At 48.6% G+C, this 19,047-nt stretch overlaps 1 protein-coding gene across 2 annotated transcripts in view; it reads right to left on the minus strand.

The window, feature by feature from the left end:
• Positions 1–19,047, minus strand: part of SNX29 (sorting nexin 29) — a 511,108-nt gene that overhangs the window by 241,830 nt on the left and 250,231 nt on the right. For both annotated transcript variants that reach the window (XM_040635311.1, XM_040635312.1), the window contains exon 15: positions 9,484–9,590. In XM_040635311.1, the coding sequence (XP_040491245.1) occupies positions 9,484–9,590 (107 nt within the window). The remainder of the gene's footprint in view (positions 1–9,483; positions 9,591–19,047) is intronic.

Here is a 19,047-nt window from a genome sequence, read left to right on the forward strand (position 1 = left end):
CGAGTTTTGCGCAGGAAAATGGCCTGGACCGGCTGGGCCTTCAGCTGTTTTTCACCATGCCCTTTGCAAGCATTAAAGTCAACACTATCCTCCTCCCAGTCTCAGCTCTCAGCCCCCACACCCTCCCCTGAGTGCTAGAGCTCCATCTGCTACTGACAACTCCTACTGTTACCAGTGAGATGGGACACTCCTGTGCCTTCACCTGGCATATTCTCAACACGGAGCCCAACCCCGATGGGACAGCGCCTCCTGTACCCACTGCAATAGAGACAATTCTTCCTGAGGACCCAGAAGTAGCTTCAAGAAGCCACTTTCCACTTTTGAAGAGGAAAGCAAATATAAAACAGGCCCAAAATAGCATGGGTCTGAAAAGCTAAAAACCAGCCACCCTAATTACAACTATTTTTATCTACTGCCCAGAAAGGACTAGTGGATCATTTTCCTTGGTGTTTAAGGAAGTTCATCTGTTCGTTGTCAAGTCTTCCAGGCTCCCAGATCAGAGACACAAGTGGAAACGAGACTTTAAAACAAGTGGAAGACAAATGGAACACGCAGGGTAGAGACACTGAGCCAACAGCAGGGCCCGGAGCGCCACCAACCGAGGGTGGCCAACTCCGCGACGAAATAGAAAACAGAGATCCAAAGGTCTACGGCAGTAATTTAGCAGACGGGCACCGACAGACGCTAACAAGTCTGAAGCAGGCACATGCTGCAGAGGGGCACGAGTGTGTCGCCTGCAGCGGACACATTCCGCCTAGAGCGATGTGTGACCCAAAGGCCGGGGAGGCAGAGGGAAGACAGAAGACCTGCTGGGTGAGAAGGGGTGCTGAGAAAAGTGAACTTCTCCCCTGTTGCTCCAGGGGGACAAGCCATGCACAGAGAAGCAGACCGGAGCCGTCTGATGGGTACCAAACACTTGGGTCTGTTTACGTCACTAAGGCTTACATCAGGCACTGTGTGTGTCAGAATTTATTTCTATTACCCCTCCTTATCCCTTCCCTAAGTCCCCCGGGGTCTGACAAGCTAATGGCTGCCATGCTTGTCACTGCTTCATCACCCCAGCTCCCGCTCAGAGCTAAGTGAGAGCCTGCCACCCGGGAAGGCCTGGTTCTGGTTTCTGGCCAGGCCCCAGGGAGGGTCGCGGCGAGCACATTGGCGCGGGAGTCAGACGGCCAGGGTCGCATGTTAGCTCTACACACGCAAGCCCTGTGACCTCGGAGAGGGGTCTTCTCTCTAAGCCTCCAGTTTCCTCATCTGCAAGGATGCAGCAAACCTGAGACGATCCATCAGCACACAGCCTAGGAACAACAGTAGGCCCTCCATGTATGCTAACTGCCGTCACCATCGTGATCCCTGTTTGCTGGGTGCTCTTGTGTACATAAATGTCACCAAGAGCCCAACAGATCACAGGGCAACAGCTTTATGCTGGAACTTCCTTCCCATTTATAGTAACCTGTCATCATAATGAGAATGAATGTTGCTAATATGCCATTTATTTCACCCATGAGCAGAAATTCCGGGAATAACTACACTCATACGGTAAATGATAAACATCCTATAATTTGGAAAATCAAGGTACACTATAAACCCTCAAAGAACACTGATAGGAGAAATTCTCTAGTTTCTGCAACTAATAAATTACAAGTAAAGAAGGAAAGGAGCCAGGGAAGATACAGGTGGGAAACCTGTAGATTGAGATTGACTTCAGGGGTCTACAGACCAATCACAATGTGTGGATGGACCCCATTTGGACCTTCCTCAAACATCTGTCTGGACTGGAAATTTGAACACTCAGCAGAGACTCGATGATATTAAGGAATTATTGTTGGCTTGTAGGTATGCTAGCGATAATACAGGGTGTTCTCCTTTTAAGAAATAAAGGACGCTTATGTTTTATTTGAGATACGTCCCAAAATACTTTGGGATGAAATCATGTCATGCTTTGGTTTGGCTTCTGATACTATGAGAAGCTGGGAAAGTAAAAAGATGTAAGGATGAAGCAAGACTGGCCACGAGTTCACAACAGCTGAAGTTGGGTGATGGGTTCGTGGAAGCTCATATGTTGTTCCGTCTACTCTTACATATATTTCAAGTGTCCACAGTAAAAACATCCTTTAAAAAATCCCAGATGGAGCCACCCGTGAGAGACAGACTACCTCTCTTGAGACCATCAGGAGGGAAGGAGTTCACTCATCAACAGCAGCGCACTGGAGGCCTGGAAACCAAGGCACCAGAGAAAACTTGCGAGCTGTGGTCACTCCACCTCGTCTCCAAACTCCTCAACCCCCAAGGGCCAATGCAGCTGTGCTGGTGACACAGCTACAGTTCAAACCAACTGGAATCAGGATATGAGCCAAGCCAAGGGCAGAAGAGAGACGACCTGGGTTGGGCCACCGGGCATGACCTAGAGGCTAAGGTTCCTTCTCCCCCAAGGAGGGGGATCTCTAAGCAAGGGGCCCCTTGACGGGGCCCTGTTTGAAGAAGTCCCTTTAGCTGATAGTTCCATCTAAGATTCACCGGGACCAGCAGAGGCCTCCTTTATAAGACTTTTTAATAGTACTGTGTGGGTTTGTTTTTTTGTTGTTGTTAAGAGCTCTTACCTTTTATATTCTGAAATACATAGGAATGAAACTGAGTTTGTTTCAAAATACCATGAAAGACTAGGGACTAGACTGGGTCAAGATGAAGCAAGAATGGTCAACAGTTACATCTCACGGTGGAAGCCAGGTAAGGAGTACAGAGGCTCAGGAGACTGGTCTGGCTCTGTACATGTTTTGACTTTTCCAGAATAAAAAGTTTTAAAGAAGTCCTTGGAGGTTTAGTCTTGTTAGTCGTTCATGCTTCAGTGAGAATGACACCTACCCCAACCCCTCACCAGTTTTCACTCATACCTAAACAAGCACTTCAACTGCTTTGCTTCATGAGAAAGTCCTTCCCCCTCCCAAGGAGGTGAGAGCCTGGTCTCCATCCCTCAGCATCTTGTGACTAAAATAATAAAAACAAAGTCACACCACACTTTTCATTTTGATCATCAGTTTAAAGTAGATCTCAGCTCAGAGTTCTTTATCCTGAGTTCTTACATGGAATCCAATACTTTACTTAAAAACTCATCTTTCTTTTGTATAAACATGGCTCTCAGATATATCACGCATGTTGGATGCCACTGGTGCCAATTTAGGAAGCAAGCGCTGGGGGTATTACTGCTCCCAAGGTCCTGGCTGCCTCAGGAACTTTTACATTTTATTGAAATGATGATCACATTCACGGCTATCTACGGCATGTGATTATGAATGTGTTTTTTACCAGCTTGAGCTTACTTTTCCATTAATAGTAACCTGCCACTATAATGAGAATAAATGTTGCTAATATGCCATTTATTTCACCCAGGAGCAAAAATTCAGGGACTAACTACACTCATACAGTAAATGATAAGTATCCTGTAATTTGAAAAATCTATCAACAGCTAGCTGAGTCCTGACACACGGGAGGAAGTAAAGATCTGTTTGCAGAGGATGGATGGGCAGTACTGAAGCCCGGACCCACAGGCGACTCAACAGCGGGGACGGGCGGCTGTCAATCAGAACTTGGGTACAAAGAGGGTAGGTCTAACGGAGCCCTGGTAGCAGAGGGTGGGAGGGGAAGTGACGTCATCTCCTAATCATATTCTCTGTCTCTCTCCCTCCCCCCCCCTCCACACACACGACCCTTGAACAACATGGAGGTTCGGGGTACAAGCTCCACACCGTCCAAATTCCGCATGCGACTTTTGACACCCCCAAAATTTAGCTAACAGCCTACTGTTGACCAAAGCCTCATCAAGAACAGCATCACTAACGCATAATGTGTATGTTATATGTACTGTATAATCTAAAGAGAAGAAAATGTTGAGGAGAAGATACCTTTACAGACTATACTGTATTTATCCAAAGAACCCCCAGGTAAGTGGCCCACACAGTTCAAACCCATGTTGTTCAAGGGTCAGCTGCATATATAAAGCCTCCTAGGAGCTAGGGCACTTTGGAGGTTAGTAAGAGAAACAGATTATAGCCTCACAAAAAAATAATTACAGTCAACAGAGAAGTGGGAGAAAGTGGCTCAGCTCTGGCAAGTTCGACGGGAGGCGCCAGAGTAAGCAGGAGGCTGCTACTGAATGAGCAGCCCCCCACGTCCTGGTGCTGGTCCCACAGGACTAACAGCTCCGTTGCCTCAGCTTAGGCACACTCCTGCCCCTGGGCCAAAGAAGGGCAGGGCTTGGATTTACTGCCCCCCAAGAGAACAAGCAGCGGTGAGAGGTCATTCAAAAAAAAAAAAACCAAAGGGAGGAAAAAAGGCACTAAGATACCAGCTGTCTGCTACAGGCACTGAACTAGACTCTTTATATTCCATCCTCAAAGTAACCCTGCCAGCATGTCTCCTCGCTGCATTTTACTGATGGAGAAGCGGAGGCTTAGACAGGATAAGAGCGCCCCCAGGAGCACGGGGCAGGAAGTGACGAATCTGTACTCCGGCTGTCGGATGGGGGACAGGTGTGCCCCGCAGGCCACGAGGCTGTAGAAGGCGGGGCTGCAGAGATGCAGGCTCAAGTCCAAATGCCACCAGCATTTTACGTTTTTCTTGACAACACCAGCTGGAGAAGCATGGGAAAATCTCTACAGAAGTGTCTAAACCAAAGGAATTGTACCTAAAAGAGGTAAAGAAGACTCTTAGATCTTCCTTGGACACGTCCACTATCTTCTATCTTCAAAACCCTTGGTGACAACAAATCCATTCCCCCTCATGTCTACATCTTCAAGACAGATGGGAAGTTTACAGAAGAAATTCCAAGCCTCATTACTAACAGTCCTAAAAAAAAAAAAATGGGAGGAACATTCTAGAAGCTCCCAAGAAGTGCTCTGCAGACTGGTCAGTAAGGACATGGCTCTAGGACCCCATGAGGCCTAACTCTACATCTGTGTGTCAACCCTGCTCCCTGAAGATCCTAACAGACGTGTCTGCCTCACCCCTGGGGTGGGAGCTTCCCAAACACAGTCACTGCTACTCACCTTTGTGACCTAGGGCCAGCCTGGGGGCAATGAAGAGATAACACTACCCACTGATGAAACATCAATGACGTTGCCATCAAAAAAGAAGGAAAAGTCCATCTAGGGAAGTAAATGCCCCTTCAGGACCATCTCTGCTTCAACTGACATCTTCCATGAATCACCTCCTAGAACCATCAACTCTACTGCTCCTGGGGGTGGGAAAACCATGAAAGGAGGAGGAAGGAAGATAAAGCCTGGCCACTTAGAAGGTCCTCAACAAACACAGGCTAAAGTTGTTGGAACTGTCCATCTGTCCCTCGAGGTCCTCTCTAGACTCTCCAGGCTAAAACTTCTCCTGAAACTGAGTGTTTGAAGAGTCTGCCTCCTGTAACGAACCCACGTGAACTCTCCCTAGCCCTCTATCCTGAGCTACAGCGGTGCCTCATACTACGCACGCTCAATCCGGGACTTCCCAAATCGCATCAATCACTTTATTTATAAACACTACACTGAACAGCTGAATCCTCGCAGTAGACTGTCATTCTGTTCAATATTTATGGAGCTCCTACTAGATGCTGGAATCATGTTAGGCAATTAATACACAATTAAAAAGGTATCATCTACAGTTCCCTGGAGGGACTCTCATCCTGGCGTTCTATTACATGTGCTTCAGAAGCAGGTAATTCCTACCCAGAGGCACTCACTCCCTTCTGCTGTAACTAAAAGTGTGGGGTGTGCCCCTCCCAGCGCTGCTGCAAACTGCTAGTGCCGAACCCTCCCTCTGCTCTACTGCTCGTCTTCCTCCTTCCACCCATTCTCTCCACCGTGACCAGGGACAGTCCCTTCTCCTCTGCCAGGTCCGCCTTTGGTTTCCCCCATGAGCGTAGCCTTCCAGAACAGGCAGAAAGAATACAGGCTTGTGCTCTGGACAGCCTGCGTGATTCGAATCCAGACATGCTTCCTACCAAGCCGAGAAATGCTGGGCACCTTGCTCAATTTCTCAAAGCTCCATCTGGGACCGGCATCCTCCTTGAGAAAGTCGGCTGAGGATCACGTGAGTTCGTCTACACCAAAGCCTTAGCGCAGTGCTTGGAAGTAAGCGTGCACCTGACAGCTAGCTACCCGTATCACAGCAGCTGTTGGGTAATTCGTGCTTCTATATTCGTGTTTCCCCCCTGACAGAGGAACCTACACCTGCCAGCATTTTGCTTTCCTTCTCGTTTTCAAAAGTTAGCCATGGACACACAGGGTGTCCAGAACAATCTCTCCACCTCCCATCGCCGGTCCCCGAAGCTCTCCAGCCACTAAAAGATGGCTGACAATGTTGACTTTGGGTACTGAGCTGTCAGGGGTGCCAGGTGTCAGGTCACCGAGCACTCGTGTAGTGTGCAGTCCATGTGGGTGGAGAGGGACAAGGTGGTTTCTAGGGCTCTGAGACACATCTAGAAAAACAATGTTCAGGAACTCCTTTTTCACTGGGATGAATCACAAAAGAGTAATTCGACTGCTGCGGTTCTTTGAAGAGTCCTATTACGTAAAATGAAATGCCTCTTCTTCTCTGCCCTTTTGAAATGGAAGGAAGTGCATCAACTCTTCCCCCACATGCTTTCATTACTCCACTCACCATGTGTTTAAAACCCCTTGGTTAAAAACCAACCATTAACAAAATGACAGATGAGCATCACAAAGAATGTTGTAAAGCGCTTGATTACTGCTAACCTAAAGGGTTCAGCAAAGGTCTTGGTATAATGAGATGCTAATAACACTTACAGAGGGAAGATGACTGGCCACTCACTCTGCCATCAGAAAATAATGAAAAATCAGCAGGGGCCGTAAATGCCAATAGAGAACATCTCAGCTTCAAGCTCACATGTCTCTCAGCTCAACAACAGCCACCCACTCTACTGCTGAGTAAGGGGGTCACGGAGGACCAGGCAGGAAGTTAAGGCTGACGAGAGAAATCCTTACACCCCAAGCACCACTCCCTCTGATGTGACAGCTAACAAGAACAACAATGCAAGTGAATCGGGCAGTAACTTCACATCACGCCGTCATCTTCCCTGCACATTGCTCAAGTCTGTGCAGTGAGACAGTGAGACTCTGTCAACATCAAACGAGGGGGGTGGCACGGCCACGACACGGCCTCCCAGGCACTGTCATCTGGCCCATCGACTTCAGCAGCCACAGTGCCACTGCTCTCCCCACCTGCTCTGTTCCAGACCTAGGTCTCCTTTCTGGTCCTCAAACCTGCGAACTCTTTCCCTGTGCAGGACCTTTGTCCTTTCCATTCCCTATGCAGAAAGCAGGAACTCAAAAATCACCCGATCAACCGACCCATCTCTTAACCAACCAATGAACTATGGTGCTTTGCTCAGTAGGTCAAGTGGCCAGTCACGGTTTTTTCGAGCCCTCCAGAGCCAGAGTTACTGATGAGCAGGTCAGCTTTCCAGCTGGTGGAACCTATATGTCGATCGCTGCCCCCACCCACCCCCGCCCAGTGCTCAGCATGCTCACAGGAGCCCCGGGACATGAGCACCAGTCTCTAATACGTGTGCAGGTCTGATGAAGTCCTTACAACTCACCTTGCCCTGGGTTTCCTGAAGGAACACAGGCTACCAACCTACTTTCACTCTGCTAAGAACCCTGCCACCCTTCCTAGCTCATCAGCTCTTCATTCATTCAACAAACCGGAGACATCCCTGTCCTAGGAGAACTTAAAAATGCTTGTATTCAAGGGTTATTTAGCATTTACCATTTGCCAAGAAATGGTAGCTGAGTATACACTGCTGAAAAAGACATGGTCTCTACCTTCCAGGGATTTGAGGTCCCTGGAGAGACAACCACACAGGGTGACACAACCCTGAGGGTACCCGGCCCATTCCCCTCTCCACCCAGGCTGAGAATGGAATGATAGCCCAGCACCTGGCACCACCACGAGCCACCTCTGGTCAATGACCTCACTGAATGAGGCTGTGAGGATGGGCACTGGGATGAGGATAGGCCCTGAAGGGATAGTCTCCCCCCAACCCCCAGGCTCTCCCATCCTGGTTTGTAACTCTTCCCCTATCAGCCTATTATGCTAAGACCCCAGCTCAACCCCCTTTGAGCTCCCTTGAGTTAGAATTCAAATTGTTTCTCACCTCCCTTCTTTAGAGGTCATTAGGAATCAGGTGAAACAGACCGCAAGATGGTCAGCCTGAACCAGGAACAAGCGTAGGGGGGGCCCTCCTCAAAGGACCCTGCCTCTAAAACCTACCCCAAGGTCAGGCATGTCTCCATGGCAATGGCAGGTGCTTTTCTCCTACCAAAAATAAAATGTACTGTAGAGTATTCACGAAGCACTGCAAGTATAGTCGTACACTTCTATGCAAGTATGTAAACAAACACGATTCGTAATAAATACCACCACGTGACCACAACATATACACACACCTACAAATATACGTATTTTATCTATTAGTTGCCTATTTGAAAACTTAGCCTTCCAGCTTTACCACTGAGTACAGTGGCAGTTAATGATTTCTGATTAAAACCAACAACTACAACACTTTATCCTATCAAAGAAGTGCATTCTTCTTTCTCCAGAATGTTTTTATCATGCAGTTGTCAACTCACTATGTTGTGTACTTAAAACTAATGTAACACTGTGCGTCAACTCTACTTCAAAAAAAAAAAAAGTCTTTTTGTTAGATATGGATGATGAATGTTATCAAACGACTCTTGGGTACCAAGCAAGATCTGTATCTGGTGTTTAGCCTTTCATCTATCACAGTGAGTGGACTTGATGATTTCCTAACATTAAGTCATTCCTGAAATCCTAAATTATTCCCAATTTCACACAGACTGGTCCTTTCATATACAACGAGATTTCATTAGGTAACACCTTTCTACGATTTTTATGCATTTAGGCACTAGTGAGACTGGCAAAAGGCTGTTTATACATACCTTGAAAGGCTTCCTAGAAACTGCTGTGAAACCACCCAGGTTTGCTACCTCTTAGGGCACCTCCTTTCTTTTTACTACTTTCTTCCAGCTTTTAGAAGCCCTCCAGGTAAGTAGGCTGCATCGTCAATTGATTTTGATAATAAAGATTATCCTAGGAAATAGTCCGTGTCATCCACATGTGCACATTTATAAACATCAAAGGTGTTTGTGACGCTCTCCTGCTTTTAGTCTCCAAATCCAAGACTACATTTGTTTTCCTGTTTTTAACATGACATATTTGTGTTTTCCCTATTTCCTTGCCATAGGCACCAAAAGTATCTCATTTAGTATTTCTGAAGATCCACCTCTTAGTTTTGGTCATCAAGTACAATGCTCTTAGCATTTTGTGTTTTGTCTTGTTGGCAGTGCGAGGGGTGTAGTGTCTGATTAAGCCACTAGCATCTGCATAACAGGCTGGACCTGTCCGTGCAATGTCCCCGAAGCACCTGAGCAAACGCACAGAGGCCGCCAGACCTACCTCAATGAGCTTTCTTTCATAGGAGCTCGCCAGCTCCTCGGCCACTTCGCCCGGCTTCTGCTCCACGACTGTAACTTCTCCATCAACGTTCCAAAGATTTGGTACAACTTTAGGGAAAGAAAGAAACCCCGTAAATGTTTCAGCAGTAATCGGAAGTTATTCTCCCAGTTAAAAAAATTTTTTCTTCTCACTGAATGACTTCTCCATAGAGAAAACTCTTTAAGAAGGGGGGAGGGGAGGGGGTGTTGGCCCAGGGATCACGGTTACTAATTACTTCAACACTGCAACTTTTTCACACAAGTGCAATGAAGTGAATAATAAGCTGTATTTAAAAATGGAAGAATGACGGGGCGCCTGGGTGGCACAGCGGTTGAGCATCTGCCTTCGGCTCAGGGCGTGATCCCGGCGTTCTGGGATCGAGCCCCACATCGGGCTCCTCCGCTGTGAGCCTGCTTCTTCCTCTCCCACTCCCCCTGCTTGTGTTCCCTCTCTCGCTGGCTGTCTCTATCTCTGCCAAATAAATAAAATCTTTAAAAAAAAAAAAAAATGGAAGAATGAGGGGCGCCTGGGTCGCGCAGTTGTTAAGTGTCTGCCTTCGGCTCAGGGCGTGATCCCGGCGTTCCGGGATCGAGTCCCACATCAGGCTCCTCCGCTGGGAGCCTGCTTCTTGCTCTCCCACTCCCCTGCTGTGTTCCCTCTCTCACTGGCCATCTCTCTGTCACATAAATAAATAAAATCTTTAAAAAAAAATAAAAATAAAAATGGAAGAATGGGCACAGAGACAGATGCATGTGAGTCTGGGGAATAAACTTGCTCCTAGTTCCCATTCCAGTGTAAAACAGACAACATGCTGACAAAAGAGCCTACACTTCCATCTTTTACAGTGGTCCAATTTCTTCTTCTCTAACATGAAAGTTCCCCAATGCAGCATCGTCTGCCTACCGCTCGACGTCAATGGCAGAGGGAGTCAGAGGGCAGGCAGAGCCGCTAAGTGCCATTTATAAACCGTACATAGAGCGGAAGCTACACAGCTTCGGGAAAAACTCTATAAAACTGATGCATAATGACAATGCAAGGACATCCTAACAAGAGACTGGCTCCCAGATCAATGCAAGAATTATCAGCACGGCAAACACCAGTGGGTGTTGTTCCTCCTTTCAGGGACACATCCATAAAAGCTCGCTTTGTGGGGAAGAGCAGGAAGTTAGGACCGGGAATGAGCAGGCGATTTCCAAGAAAATCAGGGGAACATGGGCAGGAAGGAAGGAAGTCCCCCCAATGGCATCTATCAGGAATACTGACTAGCCCCAAGTCCGAAAGCAAGCATCAACTAAACAGATTCTGTTCCCTGTATGTTCTGGGAGAGCAGAGTCCCGGATGCCCCTCAGAACATGAGCAGATGGTAACAAAGGCCAGCCCTCCAGCAACTGGGATTTGAGAGCCTGGGGAGAATGGGCAAGTGGGCAAAGGATGAGAAAAAATGGGGGTCCTGTGCCTGCACTGCCTGCAGCCCTGCTGTCAGCCCCCTCCCTAAGCCTCCATCAGGCCACAACGAGCTCGAGTCCCAGAGGCAGCAAGGCCCTGAACTATGACACCCAACATGCTGGAATGAACCGACGATGCTCGCATCCCAACAGTCACTACGCCTCCAGCCACTGCTGCGGACAGTGACCCAGTAACCCTCTGCAATCTGAAATAGGTATTAAGAGAAAATGTCAAGGGCTTCCAGTTAAAGCTGACAAACTGAATATATTAATTTACATTCACGTCCTCTCAGAGTCCCATTAAAATACCTGTTTTTAAAATTCTAGTGGCATCACACCTTTGAGAAAAACAAGAATGGGACAGAAAACCAGATGACAAACTTCTAGAAGCTGAGAAGCAGGCAGATCACTGGAAAGGAGCATGTCAGGCCTGAGAAAGCTTCCTTGTTGGCTGCAATGGGGCCACAGAAACATTCAACCTGATTAATGTAGGACAACTTGTAAACGGCTGGTAAACTGCTAATATGAGACACTTCTAGAAGTGGGGGTAAACATGGGGCTGAAAGTGAAGAGATACAAAGTCTGTTTAAGAAACAATCTGCAGGGGCACCTGGGTGGCTCAGTCGTTAAACGTCTGCCTTCGGTTCAGGGCGTGAGCCCAGGGTCCTGGGATCGAGCCCTGCATCGGACTCCCTGCTCGGCGGGAAGCCTGCTTCTCCCTCTCACACTCCCCTTGCTTGTGTTCCCTCTCTTGCTGTCTTTGTCAAATAAATAAATAAAATCTTAAAAAAAAAAAAAAGGCAATCTACAGGAAACTAGGGGTTCCTTCTCTGGAGAAGGTAAACTGTAGCTCTGGACAGAGCTGAAGGTCGGGGTACCCTACAGGAAATAGAGCAAAGAACACTGCTGAACTTCTTCCACTCTTCGCCCATTCCCAAAGCAGCCAGCAGCCAACATATACTTATCTCTAAGCAGGGAGAAAAAAACATCGTCCTGGGAATCTAAGAGGCTGAAGAGAAAGACCTAAAGGGACCCATGTGAGGGGCTCTCCAGTGAAATGGCAAAGCCAGCTTGCCCCATCAGGAGATGAGCACAGTATGATATTAGCTTTTTAGTGTCCCACTCCTACCTCCGAGTGGCCAGCTGGAAAGCACCTCACGCCTGACACAAGCTCTTAAGATGGAAAACAGGGACCAGAATCAACAAAGAGGAAAAGAACTTGTAAGGAAAAGACCCAAGTTAGGGAAAAAGTATACTCGGAAAGCAAACTATCAACAATATTCCCAGAGACAGAAGAAGATAGTATAGTGAAAACAGGAACAGGGAGGCATTTAAGAAGAAAAAGCAGCACACATGGGGTGGGGGGGGGGCTCTTTTGCAAAGCAAAAAAAAAAAAAAAAAAAGGAACACTGGGTACAAAGGAGAGAAGGTAAGAAAACTTCTAGAAAACAGAGCCAAAGGATAACAAAAGTGAAAACAAAAAACGAAATGGAGAGTTACCGTTTGAGCACAAACCAAGGTGGGGGGGGGGGGTGGAGAAGATACCAGACAAGGAAATCCAAGACTTAATTCAAGACAAGGCCCCAGAACCAAGGGACAGGCGTGTGGAGATGGGACAGGCTCGCTGAGCACATGGCGCAGTGGGGGGGCCACGCTCAGGCACCTCGCAGGGGAACTGCTGAACACGAGTGACAAGGGGAACAGGGCACTGATTTTCCAAGTGGAGGGAGAACTTTCACAAAGGATGGACAACAACCCACACGGCCTTCACAGATGACTAATGGATAAACACACTGGGGTCTGCCCCTACGATGGAATAGCATTCATCCAGAAAAAGGAAAGAAGCAGAGACCCCAACGCATCTGAGCCCTGAAAGCATCCTGCGAAGAGAAAGACGCCCCAACAGACACGAAAGCCCATAGACAGCAGCACCCCATTTATACGCAGTGTCAAGAACACGAATTGGTTTCCAGGGACCAGGAGGAAGGAGGGATGGGGTGCTAATGGGTACAGGGCTCCTCTTTGGGGTGATAAAACACTCTGGTTTCAGAGAGAGATGATGGTGGCACAACCTTGCAAAGATCATGCACTTCGTAAGGGCAAACTGTATGGCACGTGAACTGTCTCTGAATAAAGGAGCAGCAGTGGGAACAGTGAACTGGAGGGAATAGGCCCATGGGGCAGCCAGGCTTCCCCCGGCCACAGCGGGTCCCAGGACCGCAGGATAGATGGTCTCAGGATCAAACGGACAGATGCCTGGTTTTTAACACACAGATATTTCCATGAGAGCACACTTGCACTGGGTTAATAATGAGTTCACACAACACCAACCAAATTTTTTTCCCAAATATTAACTCAAAAGAAATTCTGAAGTTGTGTGAAAATAATGATCACAGACCTCACAGCTCAGCTAGATAGCATTTTCAGAGTCCTAATAATGTATTCATGGCCCAGGAACCAAACCAAAAAGATGGTGTGTCTATGGTGGGGGTTGGAGGAAGAGGGGAGCTAAGAGGGTGGAGGGATGGAAAAGCTATCCTTCACGCTCCACGGTGAGAAATGGAGAACACGTCCAGCTGAGCAATCCACAAGCAGTAGTAGACACTGCTATTCAGAGACATCAAGGTAACTCCCAGAACAATCCGTTGAAAGGTTTGCAGCAGCTACTTGTGGGGAGTGGAAAATGGCGGAGACTATGGTGGCTAGAAGCGCCCGGTCTTCCATGGCAAGGCTACGTGCAAATGCTGGATTTCAACAACAAAACACCGAATTCGATTTGAAGTATGAAAACAGAATCTGAGAGGAGGCGGCACTTAGACAAGTTCAACTAGAAAGGAGCCGTGCCCACCAAGGCAGGGCAGACACCCCCAGCACGGAGCCGGATGTGGCTAATTAGCAAAGCCCGACGCTAGCACACATCTCAGGTATGACGGATGTGTGAACAGCACGGCCTGCTGGTGCTCTCCAAACAACCTGATCTCGGCCTCAACGAGGCTGCCTCCCTCCACAAGGAGACCCTGCTGATCACATGGCCACCCCGCCTGCTCGATGTCTGCTCAGCTCTTCAGAAATCCAGCCACTGGCCTCTCCTCCTCAGACGCCAGGCCCTCTGTACATCTAAGAGCAAGCCACAATCTTCCACACTCAAGGAGGCAGACGCAGGAGTAAGCTTTTTAACCTTCAAGACAAGGGAACAGACCTTGGACTGTCATGAATTTATAAAAGGTCTCTTAGAAACTAACCAGCTGACCTTCCCCTGCAACTATCTGACCTCCTATTGACCTGGTTCAGTTCCCACAGCTTTAACAAGTGGCTCAGCAACTTCTATTCCATGTACAAAATAATAAAGAACGAATCCCAGCTATACCATGCTTTTCTCCCTGGCAGGCAGCCTCTAAGATGGCTCCCAGGATCCCCCCATCCTGGTACTCACCCTGTTCCACCGTCTCCATCCCTGAGTATGGGCTGGACTCACACACCGTGAATGAGCACCATGTGGCAGAAGCGAGGGCACGTCACTTCTGAGATGAAGTCCTACAAGACTGTGGCTTCTGTCTTGGGCGCGCACACCCACCGAGGAAAGCCAGTTGCCATCTTGGGAGCTGCCTTATGGAGCGACCCATGAGGCCTCCACCCACAGCCTGGGGTCTGCCAGCAGCCACATGAGCGGACGTGGACCCTCCTCCCGTCAAGCCTCGAGATGACAACGCAGCTCTGTCAGAGACCCTGAGCCAGAGCACGCAGCTGAGCCACACCGGGAATACTGCTCTCCACACACTGAAGACAATGTTTGTTGTTTTAAGAGGCTGAATTTTGGGGTCGTTTGTTACACAGCAATAGATTAACAATACGGTACCTTTAATCATTCAACAGGTACTCCCTCAGAGAACGCTCTGGGTAGGACCCTGAGTTAGGTCCTGGAGTCGTAAGGACGAGGGTACAGTGCTACATGGATGACATTTATATAAAGGACAACGTACAAGTAGACTTGGCCGATCTATCTCTATGGCTTAAGGGTTATTAGGAAAAGTGAAGGGAGCCACTGAATCGGTCAGACGCTTCCCACCTCCCCACTGGCAAGGCAAACGTGTGGTGAGGCACGAGAGGCCAGTCATCCCTTTGGTTTAAATTTTACAAGCACCATACCTCATTTGTTTATTTTCAAGCCAGAAAGACTTCATCTGCCTTGGGAGCAGTGAACATTTGGATGTTCAAGGAAGGCAGCACCATCAAAGGCTGAGTATCATCGAGTCGTTTGAGAGCCAGAAACAGCAGGTTACACCGCCATTCCAAACTTCCTGCACATCCCCCAATAAACCCATCAGTGTGGCGAGGAGCAATGTGATTGAACTTGGAAAGTCCATTCTACACAACCAACTGAACTGGATCCAACTGAAGGTTGCTGATGGGGGTTTTAAATATGCACATCTCCTGTGAGTGATCTGTTAGTCTGCAACGGAGAGAACGCCCACTGAATAGCCCAAGAGGAAAACATGGTTCTGTATTCCTACCAACTACAGCTGCTCCTGAATTCAAGAACCCAAGGCCTGAAAACCGGTTAGCAATGCAGCCTTCAGCCTGCCGTTACCAGTTTCATCGTTAACATTTCCAGTCCATCATCTGAGTTACCAGACAGTGTTCAGACCTCCACAGCCTGCCCTGGTCAAGGACGACGCGCCAAGGTCAGCTGCCAGGACCCAAGACAGAAACTTCCATCTGTGGGGTTGAGCATTTCCTTTTGGGTAAGGAACTTAAACTGTACTGAAAAGGCAAAGCAAAGTGACAGGCCCAAACGCAAAAGGAAGAACCGTATTTAACCTGCTAACCAAAACGTGAGAGCTGCAACCACAGACGGCGTGTGCGCACGACAACGCAACAGGAACGGGGCTTCCTGTGACACAGCACTCGAGAATTCAGAACGCATCTTCAAGTGCACCATCTCACTGCAGCCCCCACCCACAACTCCGTCTGGCTGTCTCAAGCCTGGGCCCAAGGCGAAGAGGCCTACGTCCTTTGGGTAGCCAAGGATGTCCACTAGCCCAGGCAACCTGCTTAAGAGCCACATTATTCAGAGGAAAATCTACACTTTGTTTACTTGCATATAGTCAGAGTGGTCAGCAATTTTCTCCTGTATTTCCATGACGGCCTTATTATAGAACTTAAACTCCAAATGGAAAAACTTGGCCCAACCAGTAAGCCTTCTCTTTTTAAATCCAAATAGACACTGTGTGTGGCAGAGGCACAGAAACGCTTACTTTCAATCAGAACTATTTTTCATGTTCCAGAAAAGCTGTGGGTTTGTTAGCACCGTTAGCAGGTCATTTAAACTTAGCGAACATGACACAGTTTTCACCTCCTTGCAGCCTGCCATTACGGTTTGGAGGTGTCTGTGATAAGTCATCTGAAAGCAGCAGACACTATGCTCATCTCGCTAGCAGGCACCAGAGAACACATGGGGTTTTCTGCCTAAATTAGTTTAAGCAAAACTTCAAAGACCATGGAGAGCAGCATGGCAAACAGTATAAGGTTACTGTTTTGCTTTCAATTTCAACAAGCTTAGCATGACCCCAGATGCAAACAGTGTGAGACGCTGGTGGCAAAAGAGGATAAAGAGCCACTTTAAATACAGCGATGGCTCCCTTGAACGTCCTGATGGACACAAGGCAGTGTGCCAGGTCCTGGAATAGCAGCCCTGGTTTGGTGGGATGGGAAATGTGGGACACCCGAAGGTTCTAAAGAAGAAAGGTCCCTCCTGGGTGAAGTGACAACAATCCCTACAAGACAGCAGGTATCCGCAGTTGTTCCAGCAAAGGAAACAGTCTTCATAATAATAGCATCCACCGCTTTCCATGTGCAGGCTGTGGCAAGCGGAGAGCACGCTCAAGAAAACCATGTGGGCTCTGCAATCCAACCAAGTGCCAAGTCTGGCTGCACCGCTCCCCAGTGAGCGACCTTGAGCCTTGAGCAAGTCTTTTACTTACTCACGCGACAACTAGCTACTGAAGATCTCTTCTACACCAGGCACGAGGCATCAGACACAGAGGTAGGTACTAAGGGGAAACCGTGAATGCCAACATGAAGCCTACCCTTCACTGGGGCCTCAGAAAATAAAGAACCAACTATTTAATGTACGAGGTTGTGAGAAGTGCCAACGGGGGTGGGGAAAGCATAAGCACTCAGGGTGCTGGGTGCTAATTAAGTCCAGTGCAAGGAAAGGGTCACTTCGGAGATGCCATCTGAGCCGAGACCAGAATACAGTGGAGGTGTGAGCCATGCAAGGCCTGGGGACTGCATTCCTGGGAAGAGCAAGTACAAAGGCCCTGGGGTGCTCCAGAAACAGCAAGGATGCCAACATGGCTGAAGGATAATGGCTTCGTCAGAGAACAGGAAGTGAGGCCACAGAGAAGGTGGCAGGGGGTGGCAAGCTAGGATGTTTTATTCTGAGCAAAACAGGAAGCCCCTGAAAGGTTCAGAGCAAAAGGCAGGATGACCAGACCTTTTTTTAAAGATCATTCTACCAGCCATATGAAGTACCCGTGTAAGCGGGGAAGCTGAGAGAGCAGGTGTGGCGGCTGGGGGCAGGGGGCACAGCTCGGGTCTCCCTTCAAGGAAGAACTTATCATTCTTTGCAAGCAGCGCAGTTAGCGGACAACCTCCAACTACAGCAAGCCCCGTATGCATAAGATGCTAATATATCTGATGTGGGATTAGGGTGAAGACAGGAGTCACGCTAACGCCAACATTTTTGGCCTCAGGAACCTCAAAGAACAGAGCTATCATTTTACTGAGCTAGGCAAGGAGTGGGTGTGACAGGGAAGAGTGACTGACACCAGGAGTCTGGTTTTCAGACGATTAAGGTTTGACACAACCATCTGAGAAAAAGCAGCAGGAACACGGTAGCTTGTGAGTCTGGAGTTCAGGGAGAGCGGAGGTTGGGGATATCAAGTTAGAAGTCAATGGGGTAGAGATAATAAAACCACAGGACTAGATGAGATCACTCACCCTTTGTAAGCTGAGTCTCCTCCTGTTGGAAAATAGTACTAGGCCAACCCCAAAGCGCCGTGGGATGAGTCACCCGATGCAGGCAAACACGCAGCCTGGCATGGCTGCGAGTAAGGTGCTCAGACGGTTGGCACTCATCAGCAACCATGATGCTTACCTGCCAGGCACACGACTGAAGCTTCACTACAGTATTTCCTGTCCTCACAATAAACATGTGAGGGAGAGATTAACAACCCCCAAACTTGACTTTCCAGGGGGTTTCATGACTTGCTCAAGGTCAGACAGCTATCAAGGGACGGAATCCGCAAAACTTCAACCTGTGTCCCTCCCCCATCAGCAGCTGAGTAAGGGAGAATCCCTCACTCTCTCGCTCAGACCTTGGTCCAGCAGGTGTTCATGAGGCACAAAAGCTAAGGAGAAGTCAGGCAGGAGTGTGATGGGGGTACAGTGCTTCTCTCCAGTCCCCAGGGCTGCGACACAGACAGAACACAGGGACACTGCCACCGGCCCCCGCACAGCTCCAGCTTCACCAAACCAGGTGCCGCCCAGGCAGCAAGCTTCTGGAATCTCTCTGGAGAGCTTCTATGGAGGGCCTGCTCCATTCGGCAATCAACATGTTACAGTTGTGCAGGGAAGGGGCAAGAGATGAACCATGGCTGCTGTTCAGCTACTTTCGATCTTGGGGAAGAAAGTCCCCCAAAGCTAAGAAATCCTTATCCGACATAGAATCTCTCAGGAGACGCCAGGCTTCAGCACTTGGGGAAGAAGGTGGCATCAGACACTGAAAAGGAATGGCTGCTCCCTACGAGGGCAGAGCAGGCTCTACCACTGGACGCGGGCGCAGGCTCCAGCACGCAACACCTACAGGCAGCCATGAAGAGCCGAAAGGGCTCCTGTTGACTGAGCCCTAACACACCCCACCTCCCAGAGGAGGGGGATCCTCTCACTTCAGGCTTAAGATACCACTGCACAAAGTTTTCATTTCAGAGATGGGAAAATAGAGTTCTGGGTGGGCTGTTTTTTTGTTTGTTTGTTCTTCTCTAAACGCGGTAAATGATGGACCCAGTTATACAGAGCC

The sequence above is a fragment of the Ursus maritimus genome, unplaced genomic scaffold (assembly GCF_017311325.1).
Source record: "Ursus maritimus isolate PB19 unplaced genomic scaffold, ASM1731132v1 scaffold_2, whole genome shotgun sequence".
In the NCBI taxonomy this organism is placed as follows: domain Eukaryota; kingdom Metazoa; phylum Chordata; class Mammalia; order Carnivora; family Ursidae; genus Ursus; species Ursus maritimus.